Genomic DNA, 19133 nt, shown 5'->3' with positions numbered 1-19133 from the left:
AGAAACAAATTTATTACATTCTTGGAAAATGCGCTTAACTTTCCACAAATAAAACAAATCTCAGTTAAAATAAAACTAATTTCTAAATCATCTGTCGTGTAATTTAAAAAAGAACATTTTGATGTATGATGATTAAAAAGTACCTGGATGAGCACCTGGAATGTCATGACATTTAAGGCTGATAGATGGGATTAGGTGGAAATTCAGGTGTTTCTCGTGCCAGTGTAGACTCGATGGGCCGAAGGGCCTCTTCTGCACTGTATGATTCTAAGATTCTATGACTTTGTTCCCTTCCCAATTATTGGCTTCCTCATAATGGGGCAATGTTTGGTACTGAAAGGGCTGACAAATATGTGTTTTCCCTGGCCCCATGAATGCCACCATTCAAGATTCAGGTGAGAGCTGTTACAGGGATATTCTGATTAAATTTCCCCCAGTCTCTGAAGGCAAGTCTCCAGCTGGTACAGTCAGCAAAACTGAAGGTATTGGGGAATCAGGATAGACCCCCAGCAAACCAATGCCCAACCCTATGATCAGCGTTATGCCACTAATACTATAGTTACAATAATCAAAGCTGTTTGGCCGGAGATGATAAGGAACAAGCTGAGAACCTTCAGAGCAATTCTGCTTGGAGAATGATTTATAGCACAGTAAGAATTACTTCATAAATTAGACTTTTAGTATAATGCACAATTAACTCCCACACAACTCTTTGCACCTTGCCCCCCCCAAAAAATTCCTCTAGCTTTCCTGGACTCCAAGATGCATGTTGTCCAGGTTTCCTCTCTCAGTATATACAAATTCCTGGATCAACTTTCATCACTCCCTGGTGCCTCTGTTCAACACTCCCAAATCCTGAGATATTCTTCCCAGTGGTTACAGGAATTTGCAACACTGAGGGAGGCTCTCTTGTTGCCACAGACCTCAGAGGCTTCTTCGCAATACTGGTAGCTCCCAAAATTGCCCACAATGCTGTTAAATCAGTGTCCCTCATACAATTACTGTGGATGTTGACTTCTTTTTAAGTCCTGTGAACAACATCACAGGATAATAAATATGTACAGCACATACACAATTACAAGAAACAGCTTGTCCTTTGGTTCCTTACTGTACAATGCAATACTTAACATATAAGTTTATGCACAACTTCTATCTTACACAGCTTGATTTCTACTGGAAACATTTAAAGCTGTCAACCGGCTGCTTTCAGAAACATAAATACTTTACACTTCCATTTAGTGATTGCTTTATCCTGTTCTTGGAGTAGGTGTAATAGAGAATGCCCATTTGGAAATTAGAGTCTTTAATATGCTTCTCTAACCCAAAACTGATTACCCATGATACAAGATATTTTACATCATTCCGATAGTACAGATCCTGCCAAATAGCAGACACTCAGCTCTTTTTCTGCTATATTCAGTATCAGAGAGCGTGGGAATTGGGTCCTTTTGACCTTCCCAAGGGCATCAGGATTCTGCAAAAACTATGGGGGTGATTTTCCTGTCTCACCGTGCCTGGCGCAGTTCATGCCAGTCTCGGAAAATAATGTGTGGCTCCGCACCCAATGCTAAAGGGTTTACAATCACCCCAGTCACCTTCTACTGGTGCAGACTGGATCACATCCTGGTTGATTAGCATAACATTTAATGCTGGCTTGTCCCCAGATCCTGAGGCCTTCCGACCTTCAGGCACAGTGTAAGACAGGCGAGAACCAGCAGAGACCAGGCGCGATGATCATGCCAGGGGACTCGGAAGCTATTGAAGAACTTGGGTGGTGGGGGGCATGGCAGGGCAGTGCCCATCTGGCAGTGGCCACCAAGCATGCTGGCAGTGCCAAGCAGGTGGAGCCTGAGTGGGGCGGGGCCTCAAGTGGGGGCTATGGTAGGGGGTTACGCAGCAGGTGCTGTGCAGGGGGCTGGTGCAGGGGGGGGTTGTGAAGAGGTAGAGCTCGAGGAGGGCATGTTGGGAATCATGATGGGGAACCCATTGGGAGGGACACAATGGCCCTGTGCAGTAATCCTTGTCAGAGGGAATGGGGAAACATGCTGCCAATGAGGGCTGGGGGATCACGACGTATTTTGGGAGAGGGAGGGGAGGTCTCCCAATGCACTGAGAGATCATGTCACCATTCCAAAACAGTCTCACTGCCATGTTCAGGCCTCCCACCTCTTTGCAAAGACACCCCGATTTCACAGAGCACCAAGAGACCCCCTCCCACTCACAGACATTGGACACCATTGGCAATATCTTCCTCCTCCCCTCCTCACCTACCCTGACATGGGTCAACCGCATCAGGGTCCTCCCGCTGAGTCCGCTGGCTGACTCCCAACATGCTCTCCCCCATCATGACCCCCTTTGTGACCCCCCCCTGCATGACTCCACTACACAGTCCAGCCTCATCACAGCTCCCACCCAAGCTCCATTCCCTTTGCACTGACCCAGCACACTGGCCGCACTTGATGTCCGCTAATGGGTGTCTGTCATTGTTCCAGGTGGGCACTGTCCAATGAGCCATGCCCTTGACCACCCAGGGCCTTTGACAAAGGGTCATCCAGACTCGAAATGTTGGCCCTATTCTATTCTCCATAGATGCTGTCAGACCTGCTGAGTTTCTCCAGCATTTTCTGTTTCCGTTTCAGATTCCAGCATCTGCATATTTTGCTTTTGTATTGAATACACATTATCACCTGTGGTTAATAGAGATGGCAGACAATTAATGGTTCCCAAATCTTAGAGACACTATCGCAATACTACAACTAGAAATGAAGCCAAACAATATATTTAACACTAATTGAATTTGACCTCTTTTCAATTGTGGTATCAGTTTATATTAGACAGGAGTAAGTTGATATTAGCTGGCTGCGAGCTAAATCAATGATATCTTTTGTAAGGTTTTGTTGTGTGAAAATTCTGAGGGATAATCAGAGCTTGGATAGTAGCCACTTGATTGTATAATTTTAAAATAAATAGTATAAAGACAAATTAAACATTACAAGTATTAAATGACCACTATCATAAAACATTACAGTACAGGCTCTTCGGCCCTCAATGTTGCGCCGACCTGTGAAACCAATTAAAGCCCAGCTAACCTAAAATCATATTTATTGACTCTGGCATATTTTTCAAATTGATATAAATGAGTGCCTGGTTTTATTAAAGGATCTTGAGTGCCCATCTTATGTAAACCAAATTTGCTTCATCTGCTTGATAATGGGATGGCACAGTGGTTAGCATTGCTGCCTCACAGCGCCAGGGGCCCAGGTTCGATTCCTGGCTTAGGTCACTGTCTGTATGGAGCTTGCATGTTCTCTCTGCACCTGCATGGGTTTCCTCCAGGTACTCCAGTTTCCTCCCACAGTCCAAAGACATGCAGATTAGGTGCATTGGCCATGATAAATTCTCCCTCAGTGTACCTGAACAGGCACCTGAGTATGGTGACTAGGGGATTTTCACAGTAACTTTATTACAGTGTGAATATAAGCCTACTTGTGACTAATAAATAAATTTTACTTAGGATCAGGGACAGGTGGGTGTGACATTGAGCGAGGGAAGTTTGGGGGATTCAGAAGGTAGCAACAAAGGAGCCTCATTCCTTGGAATTCTTCAACAAGTTTGAGGTTCTCACGGGAACAGGGATTGCAAGGAAGATAAGCAAACTGATCGTGGCACAGTGGTTCAGAAAATCATTCAAGTGAGGAGAACAAAAGGGAATGTAGTTATAGCAGGAGACAAAATAGTTGGGCTGATAGATACTTTTCTCTGCAGCCACAGGTGTGTGCCCCAGAGGTTGTGCTTCCTGCTCAGTGTCAGGGTTAAGGACATTATGAGTGACACAGTGGTTAGCACTACAGCCTCGCAGTGCCAGGGACCCAGATTCAATACCAGCCTAGGGCAACTGGCTGTGTCGGGATGGGTTTCCTCTGGGTGCTCCTGTTTCCTCCCCCACTCCAAAGATTAGGGTTAGGTGGATTGGCCATGAGAAATTGCCCCTTACTGTCCACAGACATGTAGGTTAAGATGATTAGTGGTATAAATATGTAGTGTTATGTGGATAGAGCCTGGGTGGGATTGTTGGGGGAGGGTCAGTGTAGGCTTGATGGGCCAAATGACTTCCTTCTGCGCTGCAGTGATTCAATGATTTCCTCAGGACCTGAGAGGAACTTGGATTGGGAGGTAAGGATTCAGTTGTTGTGGTCCACCTGGGTACTAATGATTAGAGATTCTGGCGAGGGAAAGTGAGCAGCTAGGGACTGAAAGGCAGAACCAGAAAAATAACAATCTCTGGATTACTACCTGAGCCATTAAGCTGATTGGTAAAAAGAAGATTAGAGAGTTGAAATTCATGAATCTCCTCACCTTTCTAGTCTTCATAAAAAGGAGGCCTGGTGTAGACAGCGGGCAGCGTAGTGAGGGGGAAGCAGAGTGAGTTAATAGGGCTTAATATCAAAAAGGGCTTGAAAGAAAAAAGGCCAGGTGAGTTTGTTTGAAAAAAAAACAAGGAAAAAAAATTTTTTTCAAAACTGCTACAGCAAGAAACAAGGAAAAAAATTTTTTTCCCCATAAAAAATTACAGTGAATAATGGAGGGGCATGTGATGTGTGGTTTCTGTATGATGTGGGAACTGGCGGACCCCAGGGTCCTTCCCAGTGACCATGTCTGCAGTAAGTGCAGGTTGCTGGAGGAGCTCCAGCTCAAGGTGGATGAGCTGGCCTCTGAGCTACAGACACTGAGGCTCATCAGGGGGAGAGAGGGTGCCCCTAGACTGGCTAAATCTAAGGGTCAGGGACAAAAGGGGGCTGCTGGGAGGAGGAGGAAGGGGGGTGAGGAGCGGAGGCCTCAGCCTCTTAATCTGCATAACAGGTTTGAGGTTCTTGCTTCCAGTCTGGAAGAGGACGAGGCAGGTGAGGTTGGTGAGCAAACTGCACATGGTACAGTGATGCAGCAGGACATAGGCAAAGAGAAGGGGAAAAGGAACGTAGTAGTGATTGGAGATAGTGGGGTGAAGAGTATTGACACTGTCCTTTGTCACAATGACAAAGTGCACAGAACGGTGTGTTGTCTGCCTGGTGCTCGGGTACAGGATGTCGCAGCTGGGCTGCAGAGGAACCTGGAGTGGGAGGGTGAGAACCCGGTCGTTGTAGTACATGTGGGTGCCGGCGACGTAGGCAAAGTGCGGACTGAGGATCTGGGGAGGGAGTATGAGAAGCTGGGAATGGAATTAAAAAGTAGAACCGACAAGGTGGTCGTCTCTGGGCTACTGCCTGAACTGAGTGCAGACGGGCGTAGGATTGACAGGATAAAGGAAGTGAATGGGTGGCTCAGGGATTGGTGTGGGAGGAATGGGTTCGAATTTATGGAGCATTGGCACCAGTATTGGGGTAGGTGGGACTTGTTCGGGCGGGATGGGGTTGGTCTGAATCGTGCTGGGACCAGAGTGTTGGCGAATCGAGTAAAGAGGACTGTAGACAGGGCTTTAAACTAATTAGGGGGGGGGGAGGGTGCGAGGGTAGGTGACGCTACGAGGTCTAAAGTTAAGGATAGGGTACAGGTAAGGGAAGAGGCCGAGGATGTCCCAATTGGTGGCGTTACGGCAAATAGGGTCCAGGTGAAGGCTGGGATGAAAGCGCTTTATCTGAATGCACGAAGCATTCGGAATAAAGTGGATGAGCTGGTGGCGCAGATCGACACAAATGGATACGATCTGGTGGCCATTACAGAGACGTGGCTGCAAGGTGACAGGGACTGGGAGATGAATGTACAGGGCTATCAAGTGTTTAGGAAGGATAGGCAGGAGGAAAGAGTGGGTGGCGTAGCTCTGCTGATTAAGGATAGTATCAAGGTGGTAGCAAGGGATGATATCGGAGCCAAAGAGCAGAACGTGGAATCGTTGTGGGTGGAGATTAGGAACAGCAAAGGGAGGAAGACGCTGGTGGGTGTCGTCTATAGGCCCCCGAATAATGATCTGGAGGTGGGGCGGGCTGTTAACACGCAAATAAGTGCGGCGTGCAGGAATGGGACGGCAGTAGTTATGGGAGATTTCAATCTGCATATTGATTGGTCGACCCATGTTGGACGAGGTGGGCTCGAGGAGGAGTTCTTGGAATGCTGCCGGGATAATTTCCTTGAACAGTGTGTGTTGGAGCCGACGAGGGAGCGAGCTATCTTGGATCTGGTGCTATGTAATGAGGCGGGTAGAATTAGGGACCTTGCGGTGAAGGATCCTCTTGGAGAGAGTGATCATTGTATGGTGGAGTTTCTGGTGCAGATGGAGGAGGAGAAAGTGGGTTCCCAGACACGCGTCCTTTGTTTGAATAGAGGGGAGTATGGTAGGATGAGAGAAGAATTGGCGAATGTGGACTGGGGGAGTGCATTGGAAGGTAGGTCTGCTGAGGAGCAGTGGAGGATCTTTAAGGAGATCTTTCTTGGTGCTCAGCAGAAATTTATTCCGATAGTTAAAAAGGACAGTAGGAAGAGAGGTAATAAGCCGTGGATAACGAAGGAGGTGAAGGAAAGTGTTAAATTAAAAGCGGAGGAATTTAGAGTAGCTAAGAGTAGTGGGCGAGAAGAGGATTGGGAAAGGTTTAAATGTCAACAAAGATTGACAAAGAAGTTGATAAAGGAGGGTAGGAGAAGCTATGAGGCTGGGCTAGCACTTAATATAAAAAAGGATAGCAAGAGTTTTTATAAATATATAAAAAGGAAGAGGCTGGCTAGGGTGAACGTTGGTCCTTTAGAGGATGAGAAAGGGGAGCTAGTGGTAGGGGATGGGGATATGGCTAAGGTCTTGAATAACTTTTTTGTTTCTGTCTTCACGGAGGAGGACGTGAATAATTTGCCGGGTGTTAGCGATGGAAAGGTGGTAGGAATGGAGGGTCTTAATGACATTACTGTTACTAGAGAGGTGGTGCTCGACAGACTGGAGGGGCTGATTGTGGACAAGTCCCCAGGACCGGATGGAATGCATCCGAGGGTTCTGAAAGAAATGGCGGAGGTGATAGTGGATGCCTTGGTGGTTATTTTCCAGACGTCGCTGGATTCCGGGGAAGTGCCGGAAGATTGGAAAACGGCTAATGTTACGCCGTTGTTTAAGAAGGGTGCCAGGCAAAAGGCGGGGAATTATAGGCCGGTTAGTTTAACGTCTGTGGTAGGTAAAATGTTAGAATCCGTCATTAAGGAGGAAATTGCGAGGCATCTTGAAGGGAATTGCTTGATAGGGCGGACGCAACACGGTTTCATTAAAGGGAAGTCGTGTCTGACAAATTTACTGGAGTTCTATGAGGATGTGTCTAGGGCAGTGGATAGAGGAGAGCCGGTGGATGTGGTCTTTCTGGATTTTCAGAAGGCGTTTGACAAGGTACCTCACAAGAGGTTATTGCAGAAGGTCAGGGGACATGGAGTTGGGGGTAGGGTGTTAGCGTGGATAGAGGATTGGTTGTCAAATAGGAGGCAGAGAGTGGGGGTCAATGGGTGCTATTCGGATTGGCGGTTGGTGACTAGTGGGGTGCCCCAGGGGTCGGTGCTGGGGCCTCAGCTATTTACCATTTATATAGATGATCTGGAGGAGGGAACCGAGTGCAGGGTGTCGAAATTTGCTGATGACACCAAGATTGGGGGAAAGGCAAATTGTGCGGAGGGTGTGGAGAGTCTGCAGAAGGATCTAGATAGGCTGGGCGAATGGGCCAGGAAATGGCAAATGGAATTTAATGTTGGCAAGTGTGAGGTGGTCCACTTTGGTAGGAAGAATGGTAGGAAGGACTATTACTTACGTGGCGAAAAACTGCAGCACGCGACGGTGCAGAGGGACCTCGGGGTCCTTGTGCATGAGTCGCAAAAACCCAGCTTGCAGGTGCAGCAGGTGGTCAGGAAGGCAAATGGGATGCTGGCCTTCATAGCGAGGGGGATTGAATATAAAAGTAGGGAGGTCTTGCTGCAGCTGTATAGGGCATTGGTGAGGCCGCAGCTGGAGTACTGTGTGCAGTTTTGGGCGCCGCACCTGCGCAAGGATATTTTGGCCCTGGAGGGAGTGCAGAGGAGGTTTACTAGGCTGATACCGGAGTTGAGGGGATTGAGCTATGAGGAGAGGCTGAATAAACTAGGCTTGTACTCGTTAGAGTTTAGAAGAATGAGGGGAGATCTCATTGAGACGTATAAGATGATGAATGGGATGGATAGGATAGAGGTGGAGAGACTCTTCCCGCTCAAAAAAGACAGTAGGACTAGGGGGCACAGCCTCAAGATAAAGGGGAGGCGGTTTAGAACGGAGTTGAGGAGGAACTTCTTCACTCAAAGGGTGGTGAATCTCTGGAATTCTCTGCCCGTTGAAGTGGTGGAGGCTGCCTCGCTAAATATTTTTAAGAAGCGGGTTGATGGGTTTTTGATAAGAGAGGGGATTAAGGGTTATGGGGAGAGGGCAGGAAAGTGGAACTGAGCTACAACAGATCAGCCATGATCTTATTGAATGGCGGGGCAGGCTCAAAGGGCTAGATGGCCTACTCCTGCTCCTATTTCTTATGTTCTTATGTTCTAAACACCAGAAAACACAGGCCTCCGCAGCCTGTTCTCCCCAGCATCACAATGACCCCTGCCCAGTTCCACTGGCTCACCCAGTGAACCAAGACTGAAATCATCATTCTGTTTTTTAAATTCTTCCACAGATTCACCCCATCCTATCTGAGAAACATTCTTCAGCCAAACATTCTAGCCAATAGCTTTGTTCTTTGACTCAAGGTTACTAGTGTTATAGTTCACTGCTGCAGGACAGCTGCACTGATATGAGTGTTCTGGTTTCCTCCCACAGTCTAAAGGTATGCAGGTCAGGTGGACTGTCATGCTAATTTGCCCCTCAGTGTACCAAGATGTGTAGGTTAGATGGATTAACCATGGAAATGTATGGAGAAACGGGTATGTTATACGCTGTCAGTAGGGAGGTCTTGCTGCAACTGTATAGGGCACTGGTGAGGCCACAGCTGGAGTACTGTGTGCAGTTTTGGTCGCCGCACTTACGCAAGGATATTTTGGCCTTGGAGGGAGTGCAGAGGAGGTTTACTAGGCTGATACCGGAGTTGAGGGGGTTGAACTATGAGGAGAGGCTGAATAAACTAGGCTTGTACTTGTTAGAGTTTAGAAGAATGAGGGGAGATCTCATTGAGACGTATAAGATGATGAATGGGATGGATAGGATAGAGGTGGAGAGGCTCTTCCCGCTCAGAAAGGACAGTAAGACTAGAGGGCACAGCCTCAAAATAAAGGGGGGGGGGGGGGTTTAGAACGGTGTTGAGGAGGAACTTCTTCACTCAAAGGGTGGTGAATCTCTGGAATTCTCTGCCCATTGAAGTGGTGGAGGCTGCCTCGCTAAATATATTTAAGACGCACGTTGATTGGTTTTTGATAGGCAAGGGGATTAAGGGTTATGGGGAGAGGGTGGGAATGTGGAACTGAGCCATGACAGATCAGCCATGATCTTATTGAATGGCAGGGCAGGCTCGAAGGGCTAGATGGCCTACTCCTGCTCCTATGTTCTTATGTCAGAATCAGTGCAAACTCACTGGGCCGAATGGCCTCTTCTGCACTGTTGGGATTTTATGATTTGCAACTCTTCAAATACTGAAGCAGTCCATGTCCATCTGCAACTAAACTTGACAACCTTCAAGCTTAGGCTGATAAAGGGGTAGCCTTGAATTCAAATAAAGCATTCTTTCTGGTTGTACCACAGCCTGGTATTGCTTCTGCTCTGCCCAAGACAGCAAGAAACCACAAAAGGTCGCAAAAACCAGCCTCTCATCATTGTCTCTGTCTATACTTCCTGCTGCCTCGGCAAAGCAGCCAGCACAATTAAGGACCCTACGCACCCCGGACATTCTCTCTTCCACCTTCTTCCGTCGGGAAAAAGATAGGTCACGTACCAACCAATTCAAGAACAACTTCTTCCCTGCTGCCATCAGACTTCTGAATGGACCTACTTTGCATTAAGTTGAACTTTCTCTACATCCTAACTACGACTGTAACGCTACATTTTGCACTCTCGTTTCCTTTTCTATGAACGGTGTGCTTTGTCTGTATAGCATGCAAGAAACAATACTTTTCACTGTATGTTAATGCATGTGACAACAATAAATCAAATCAAAATTGGAGGGAAACCTCTGGGGATTCACTGGGAGTCCTGTGGGAAAAGCAGGTCAACATGAATCTGTGAAACAGTTACCCAGGAATTAGATGGGGTTTTAATTCTTCTAAAAGCACCTGAGTAATTATGGGTGCAACCCAGACGGAACGATCCAAAGTCTGTGATTGAAGTTGCAATTTAAGAACGTAAGAACATGTTCCCCGTACCCAGAACATGTTCCGGGTAGTTCCCCATACAAGGCAATTGTCCAGGGGATATCTGCAATTCCAGGTAGTTGCCATGCAAACCATACCTGAGAATTTCCAAAGAGAATTCCCTAGCACTTCTTTGGATTATTCTCTCCAATATGCTTGGAAGTTGTAATTTCAGCCAACATATCCCTGGCCTCTCTGGCCTATGGAATACTCTTCCAACATTTTACCTTGCTACATCTCTCCCAACCAAATAAGTTTCCAAAAAAAGTATTTCTCCAATAGTACTTTTGTCTTGCTCCCATCACCTGCTCCAGCAGGTGTATTTATAAAGAATTAACAGTGTTTTCTTGTGATTATACCCATTCTAGTTCTAATAGTATTGTTTCACACTTGTGTTAAAAAACAGCATTCCATCCTGTAAAAATATATACCAGTCTCTCAACATGCACTTAGTAAGGTTCCCTCAGGAAATTTGGTTAAAAGTGTAATTTAATGAATCAGTCATTTTATTATTCCTATGAAGTGAACTGTGTGACACATCGCCAACTGCAATTGCAGTTGCTTCAAAGAAACAAAGATATCCTATTAGCAGACTTAAACACACATTCCAAGTATGCGCATCACTCCACTAAAAGCAGGCCCAGTGTTCCATTCCTAACCTTGTTGTCTGTAACCATCTATCAGCCTCGCATAAATAATGCCAATACTCCAGCTCCTAACTAACTAGATCTAACTAGATAGAAATGCTGAAAGTCATACAGCCATTAAAAAAGCAATAGGCAGAGATTATCTGAAAACTAAACCCTCGAACCATATTCACGATGTGCAATCTCCAAGTTCCAGGATACTAAGAGTTTAATTTTTCGGGTAAAAGTGGTTCCTGGTCACCCCATCCTTCAATAAAATCATTAAATGATCCCAGGAGAAGTTGAGAAAATCATGCCACTGCCCAAGCTAAGGCATGAGAAATGTAGAGTAATGTTAAAAATCTCACATTAATCAGTGCCTTCATGGCAATGCAGATTGTTCAACACCTCTGCTATAGGGATAAAAAGAAAGTTAAAGTTTATTTATTAGTCACAAGTAAGGCTTACATTAACACTGCAACGAAGTTACTGTGGAATTCCCCTAGTCACCACACTCAGGCCCCTGTTCAGGTCAATGTACCTAACCAGCAAATTTTTCAAATTGTGGGAGGGAACTGGAGCACCCAGAGGAAACCCATGCAGACATGGGGAGAATGTGCAAACTCCACACAGACAGTGACCCAAGCCAGGAATCAAACCCGCATCCCTGGTGATGTGAGGCAGCAGTGCTAACCACTGTGCTACCAAAAAAAGAAACTGTGAAAGTCAAAAATCATAAATAGACTGAATGGCACAAGGTCCAGGGACTCAATGGTCTACAAATGTTTCTGTATGTATATTTTTCACCAGGAGTCAATAGAAGGCAATGAACTGGCTTTTACCCTCTCTTTAGTGCATCAGATCAGCACAGACCAGCAGACAAACTTAATCTGTCTGCATGACATGGAGCTCCACCAGCCAGGCTTCTACCTACTGCACTAAGCTAAGAGTCCGATGCAAGCTATTTTTTTAAAAAGGTAAGAAAATGTGCTAGAGCATTATGTAAAATCAATAAACCTATTTTGATTAAAAATTCAACTCAGTCTCAGGCTTAGCGATAGTCTGCCCCACGGTTGTAGTAATTTTGCACTGCTCCAAAACCATCGCAGTGGTTGTCTTTAAAATTAGAATTTAGAGGGTCTTTAGAAACAGTACACTGGCAAAAAAAAATCTTTACAACTATATCCAAAATACTGAAAACGTGTTGACTATCATGAGATTCCTCCCTATTCCTGACAGGGTTTAGCGTGAAGTATTTGGAATTTTGTAATTACTAATTGATTGCGCCAGATATCTGGTGCTGGTAAAATCACGAGGCAAGGAATCGGGCGTGAACCTGATTTCTTGGCTCTCTCAGGATGTTACTGGCTCATCCTGTCTGTCGGCCAGCGGGGGTGAAAAGTAAGAGTGCCCCCCCCCGCCCATGTCTGAGCTAGGTTTGGCTAAGTGGTAATGAAAATTAAATTTAAGTAACAAGTAAGAGTGTAATGAAATTCTCACTTCCAATAGCACCCAGAGAAAACAAGGAAAGAAGCATCACAAACGGCCAAGATCAAGTGTAGTATCGACATGCTATGCTTGATTGAAGTCATTAGGTTACATTTGAGCTTCATTTCGGGCAATTTTTAAAAGCGGCATCTCGGCCTTTTGGCTAAGGTGCAAATGAGATCAAGCCTTGGAGGAGGAGCTATGCCTACTCCAATCAGCTTGGATCATGTGGATCAAATCCAAGCCAGGAGGTGAGGGGCCCTGTCTTGTCAGCTTGGATCGGGAATGTCTCAATTTGTTGAGACTCTGAACTGGAATAAAAATTTTTTAAAAGTATCCCATTGAGCTTATAATATGTCTTTTATTATAATGTATATATGACTCCTAAACTGTTGAGGCAGTGTTTATGAGGGCAAGATTTGAAAGTAAAGGAATGCCACTCATACACACTTCAAACCAAGTCTTTCTTCTCACAAGCTAACCAAATTGCCATGCATGGCTTGCTTGTAGCTAAACATTGTTCATTACAACTCACCAAAGAGAATTTTCTTTCAACATTGCATCCCCAGTGCAAGTCAATGGAATTAAGTTCCTGAAAAAGGAAAAAGGTTCATCAGCTGATAAATTAGCGAAGAATGTGTATAATTACATATTCTCTGGGATATTTTTCATCTTTTTGGGAACAACTGGTTAACTTGTCCTTTATTGTACAACTTAATTACTCAATGAGAAATCACTAAAATCATAGAATCCCTGTAGTGAAGAAGGAGGGCATTCAGCCCATCGAACCTGCACCAACAAGAATTCCACCCAGGTCCTATCCCCATAGCCCTGCGTATTTACCCTGTTAGTCCCCCATTTAGCACAGCCAATGCACCTAACCCGCACATCTTTGAACTGTGGGAGAAACTAAAGCACCCAGAGGAAATGCATGCAGACGTGGGGAGAACATGCAAACTCCACACCAACAGTCACCTGAGGCTGGGATTGAACCTGGGTTCCTTGTGCTATGAGGCAGCAGTGCTAACCAATGTGCCGCCATGCCACCCAATTAGCTTATATCATTTTACTCCAGATGAACCTGAACAAAAGCTTCAATAGTGATGTCCAACATTCTTTTCAAGATGATAAAATTTCACTGAATCAATATAAATAATAAATATTCTGTTCATTCAACCATAGTATTCCTAAATTATGACAAGAGATTTATAAAATCTAGTCGCCCTGACAGGAGTAATAGTTATGACAAACACAGATCAGAGCTAATTGAACTCTTGGGCCTAATGACATCAATTCAGTATTAATCAACATGAAGATGGTGGAGAACTTCAAGTGCATCATGGGAGTCCTGCTGCCTTCTCAAATTATGTACAGGTGAGATTGCAGAAGTCTGCCTTGTGGTTGTTTCAGTGTACGGTGCAGCCCCACTAGCTGGTGGCAGTGGACGGTGCAGGGTTGGTGCCCAGGGTTCCCTCAGCATTTTTGGAGGGGTTTGGGCATGCTTGCGATGTGTGGTGGGGTGTTTGGCCAACTCTTGACTGATGAGTTTTGGAGGTAGGGATGTCAATTGGTTGATTTTCTTTTCATCTCCTTAAGATAATCTTTTGTTTACTTGAAAAGTTGGAGTGGAATTGTCACTCAGCTGGAATCTTTGTGTGTTAGGTTTTTAATATAGTCAGAAAGATTCTATAACGTTGCCACAAAAACCTAGTCAATATTTTGTTGCGGACAAGTTCCAGGGCAGCCAGTTCTACCCAATGCATTGCAGTAATGTCATCATAGCTAATCATTTGGTGTAACTCTCAATGTTTTTCAGCATATTGAAGAGATGGAAAAGTGCTTGGCAGAGACATAGTGTATGGTCAGGAAACTGAAACTAATTACATCAATGATGGAAGCTGAAGCAGTTTCTGTTCAGTTGATGGCGCAGGCTTTGAAGCCCAAAATTGAGCATAGAAGGACTTCCAGTGTGAAGAAAGGAGTGTCCTACACACATGTTCTATCTACCAAATGGAAGCATGTTGGATAGATTTGGATCAAGACTGGAAAAGTGAAGCCATTGTTCAAGACCGCAAGGAACTACAAAAGGTTGTGAACAAAGCCCAATCCATCACGCAAACCGGCCTCCCATCCATTGACACTGTCTACATTTCCCACTGCCTCAGCAAAGCAGCCAACATAATTAAGGACCCCACACACCCGGACATTCTCTCTTCCAGCTGTCGGGAAAAATATACAAAAGTCTGAGGTCACATACCAACCAACTCAAGAACAGCTTCTTCCCTGCTGCTGTCAGACTTTTGAATGGATTTACCTTGCATTAAGCTGATTTTTCTCTACACCCTAGCTATGACTGTAACACTACATTCTGCACTCTCATTTCCTTCTCCACGAACGGTATGCTTTGACTGTTTGGCACACAAGAAGCAATACCTTTCACTGCATGTTAATACATGTGACAATAATAAGTCAAAGTTTTGCAGATGGTCACAGCATCCACGTGCGTTAATGAGAGTAAGCAGGCAATATTCTTGATGTTTGGAAAAGCCAGTAGAAAGAAATGCCAGGAAGAGGTATTGATGTCCAAAAAAGCCCACATGCGATCTTTGAAATCCCAACAAGGGTGTTTGGCAGCTGCAGGAGAAATTCTATGGATACATGCAGTCTGAAGGAGGGCACATAGTCTCAGTATCCCTAGAGCTCGTAATCCTATTTGACCTAATTGTCTTTCTGGATTCTTCCCTCAAAATAGCAAGCGAAACTCAGTTGGAAAATCGCTTGGCTGAGGCAGTGAGGATGAAAATATCTGAATGGAGTTAAGGAGACTTATCAACATCAAGCCGCAACTGTCCTGCTTTGATGCACATAATCACTTTATCAAGATCATGGGAAAAGACCAGATCACTAAAGCCAGGAGGGAAACTACTACTGATAGGAAATGATGATCAAATTAAAAATAAGGAATTCAATAATTGGAAATAAGGGATGGTCGTATGGTTAAAGAAGAACAGACTATTCTTTAATGGAAATTGTGGAAAGACAGATTGGCAGTGATGGAGCTAGGGTTTTTGATATGCTGATTAGCCAAGCAACTCTGTAAACAGATATTTACCTGAGGCAGGTTGGTAACAGTAGTCAAAAGTTAAGGTAAAGATTTGATTTATTATTGTCACATGTATTAGCATATAGTGAAAAGCACAGTTTCTTGCACGCTAGACAGACAAAACATACCGTACATCGAGAAGGAGAGAGTGCAGTAAGAGACTGAATTAAAGCATTGTGAGAGAGTTTAAAAGAGTTAGAATAAAGTTTTAAAAGCATAGAATGAGAGTAAAAGATAGAATTAAAAGATATGCTGCACACAGCTTGCAAGAAATCGCCGTGTGTGGCGCCATCTTGGTTTTAGTTGCTAAAAGCTCAAAAGAAAAGTTGAGGATGAATTTCACACTTGCATTCTAAAGGTGAACTAATTTAATAGTAATTACAGGTGACTTCTGAGAAGGTTAGTTCAGACAAGGGAAGCTCAAAAGGAGAAATAGTATGGCAGAGGAAAGTACATCCTATACAAGGGAGCTGTTTTTAGACTGAAGCCCACAGCAGAAAGCTGTGTCAACCCCAACAAGCTGTGCCTTAAGAAAGCCTGTCTAAGGAGCCAGTTGTCTCTCCATCCTAGGTTGGAAGCAACCCGAAATGATGCAGCTGCTGGATGTGGTGCTAGATTTTGCTTATAGTTTTAAAAGCTATGGGATGTTGTTTGGGGAGGTTCAGAAAGTTAGAAAAAGAAAGAGATTTGAAACTGGATAAAGTTAAAAATATTGTGTATTGCCATTATGTAGTTAAGATAATTCTAGCTGATTTTCCTGCTGTGTGTTTTATTGACTAATGAACATTGCATTGTTTAATGAACTTCTATTTTACTTAAAATCATCACATAAATGTCTGGGACATCCTATAATCCTACACATTATATCAAATTGTAAAATACAGCTGAGAGCAGGCCCATGTTGCTAAATCCCAAGAAGGAAGGTGGCACAAATGCAATTGAGTTATACTGCCACCATTGCCAAGATTTCTTAATTTTAAGAAAAAATTACCAAAACAGATGACCCTGCTTTTTCCATTACGATAGAACAAAATGCTTGGAACTGAAAAGAATTCTCACTCCCTATTTTATTTCAGGGCGAGTTTCACCAGCTTTGTTGCGAATTTGGCACAGTAAAGTCTGGTCAACTTCACTTAGTCTGAAAAGGAGTATGCTCCTGTGCAGTGTGAAACAAAACAGAGGGCGGCTCAACTATTCAAAAGCTATTTTACCCCACGTAGATTTCTTGGATCTTTTTCCATCTTGGTTCATTTTCTTGTCCATCGTTATCAGGGTAAGCTAGCTTAAGGAATTGCTGAGTCTGGTGGGGCAAGGAAGCTAATCAACATCAGTTACACTTCTGTCTCAGTTATACTGCAAAACAGCACAGAATGTGCAGCCACATTCCAGAGATAGCAACTGTTGGTTAAAAAAAATCATTCTGTTTATACTGCAGTGCTAATTCATCAAAACGAAGGATAAGGGAGTCACTACCACTCTCCCACTTCTACCCAAGTCATACAAGAAGGATACACAAGATTTACCATATTGCATTTAAGTTCTAATAACAGTTTGTTTAAAAAAAGTAAAGTTGATTTATTTGCAACAAGTAAGGTTTACATTAACACTGCAATGAAGTTACTGTGAAATATCCCTAGTCGCCATAGCCTGTTCAGGTCAATGCACCTAACCAGCATGTCTTTTAGAATGTGGGAGAAATGGGAGCACAGGGAGGAAACCCATGCAGATACAGGGAGAACGTACAAACTCCGCAAAGACAGTGATCTGCTGGGAATCGAACACTGGTCTCTGACACTGTGAAGCAACTGTGCTAACCATTATGCTGCAGTGCCACCCCAAAACTGGACAGAGTTCAGCAATGTCCTTTAGCACTTCATTATAGAACAGATCTGAACCTTGTGATAGAGCAGATCAGAAAAAGAATCACTGAGGCCCAATGTGATTCTTTTTCTGGATGGTGAGGTATTATGATTTAATTTGTGCAATAACATTTAATTCCTTGGCCGTGACATCTGTGCTTCAAGTTGATTGGATTTATTATTGTCACATGTATTAGTATAGGTGAAAAGTCTTGTTTCTTGCACGCTATACAGACAAAACATACCGTTCATAAGAAGAAAAGGAGGATGCAGAGTTTAGTGTTATAAGTTGCTTATGGTGCTTACTACATAAGTACACAGGTAAGACCATTCCACTGAAAGAATGTGAGGCAACTACTAACTCACAAGCTGTGCCTGAGCATGGGATACTGTCCTCAAGAAAAGGCAATGAAAAACAACATACAGTCAATATCCAATATTAGTAATCGATTAAAGGACGCATCTTCAGGTGGCAAGAGGATATCGACTTATCTCAGTCCACTCTAAGCAAGAAAAGCTCTGCTTCTTTTCCATGGATTTTTTTTGTGCACTTAACTATCTGCACAACTTCACAAACAACAAATCAAGTGACTAATTTAAAAAGAATTAAAATGCTCGGGATTGCTGATTTAAGCGTTGCTTTAGTGAACGCCAATGTCTTCCACGCATTATAAAAACCTCCCGTCGCTCAGATAATTAAAAGGAGGGGATCTGGTGCCAGCCCACGTACATTGGAAATAAATGTCTCTCAAAATTAAATTCTTCGTTGAACTGATTTCATGACCACACAGATCCACATGCGGTGACCCAGAGACGAACAAGATGAGTGAGTCACTGGAGGTGTGGTGGGGGGGGGGTGCGCTCTGGCTAAAGGGCTCCACTGAACTTCAAACCTTAGCATCCACATGTTTTTTTTATTCGTTTGTCTACATTTGGGCACAGGGATAAAATAAAAGTTAAATAAAAACTGTCAGGAAATATAACGTCACATGTAAATAACGACAGCAAAATACAAAGGAGCAGGCTCGAAGGGCTGAATTTGTTCCTAATTTCTATGTTCAACTTACCCCTGGTTATTTAAATGATAGAATCTCTGCTGGTAATATATATACATACATACATATATTGCATATGGAAATATAGCACCGCTGACAGTGCCAAATGTTTGCACTGTCAACTTTAAGCAGTCCTCCAAATGAATATTCTGGGTTGTTACAATCCGTTGCCCCCCTCCTATCTCCCTCAGACCCAAGCCTGTCCATGTCTCTCAGTCTCCAGCTGCCAGCTGCAGTCAGGTGCAGGTTCCGCGCTATTTCATCTTGATAATACTGTACTTACCACACTCTTGTTGCAGCTTTCTACACAGGCATTCTTCAAATCACCACTCGTGCCCTGCCAAAAGCTCAATAAGGCAGCAGAGAGCAAAACTTTTCTCAAGTTTCCCTCAACTCGCTGCATCTTCCTCAGCAAAAAGTTGTCCTGCTCCTCCTGGGCGGGGCTCCGCCCCGGGACGTCAGACCAAGGAACCTCTGATTGGTTGGAGAAAGCGGGGTACCGCCCTTGTGCATATCTCATTGGATGTGACTCCTGTCACTCCGGTATGAAGCCCTCCCCCTTCCAGCTGCGGGACCAAGTTACTCTTTGGGCTCCAGATTCTCAACTTCATCATTACAGAATCATAGAATCCCTATAGTGCCGGAAGAGGCCACTCAGCCCATCGAGTCTGCATTGACAACAATC

The 19133-nt window shown here is 44.3% G+C and overlaps 1 protein-coding gene across 1 annotated transcript in view; it reads right to left on the bottom strand.

Annotated features, from left to right (window-relative positions):
* Nucleotides 1–18851, bottom strand: part of ros1 (c-ros oncogene 1, receptor tyrosine kinase) — a 211201-nt gene extending 192350 nt beyond the window's left edge. The window contains 2 exon segments of the mRNA XM_080204333.1: nucleotides 12967–13023; nucleotides 18732–18851. Of these exon segments, the coding sequence (XP_080060459.1) occupies nucleotides 12967–13023; nucleotides 18732–18851 (177 nt within the window).
* Nucleotides 18852–19133: the final 282 nt, after the last annotated feature.

The sequence above is a fragment of the Carcharhinus amblyrhynchos genome, chromosome 15, assembly GCF_965287045.1.
Source record: "Carcharhinus amblyrhynchos chromosome 15, sCarAmb.v2.hapA, whole genome shotgun sequence".
NCBI lineage: Eukaryota > Metazoa > Chordata > Chondrichthyes > Carcharhiniformes > Carcharhinidae > Carcharhinus > Carcharhinus amblyrhynchos.
The sequence above is the reverse complement of the archived record's forward strand: the minus strand, read 5'-3'. Positions and strand labels throughout refer to the sequence as shown.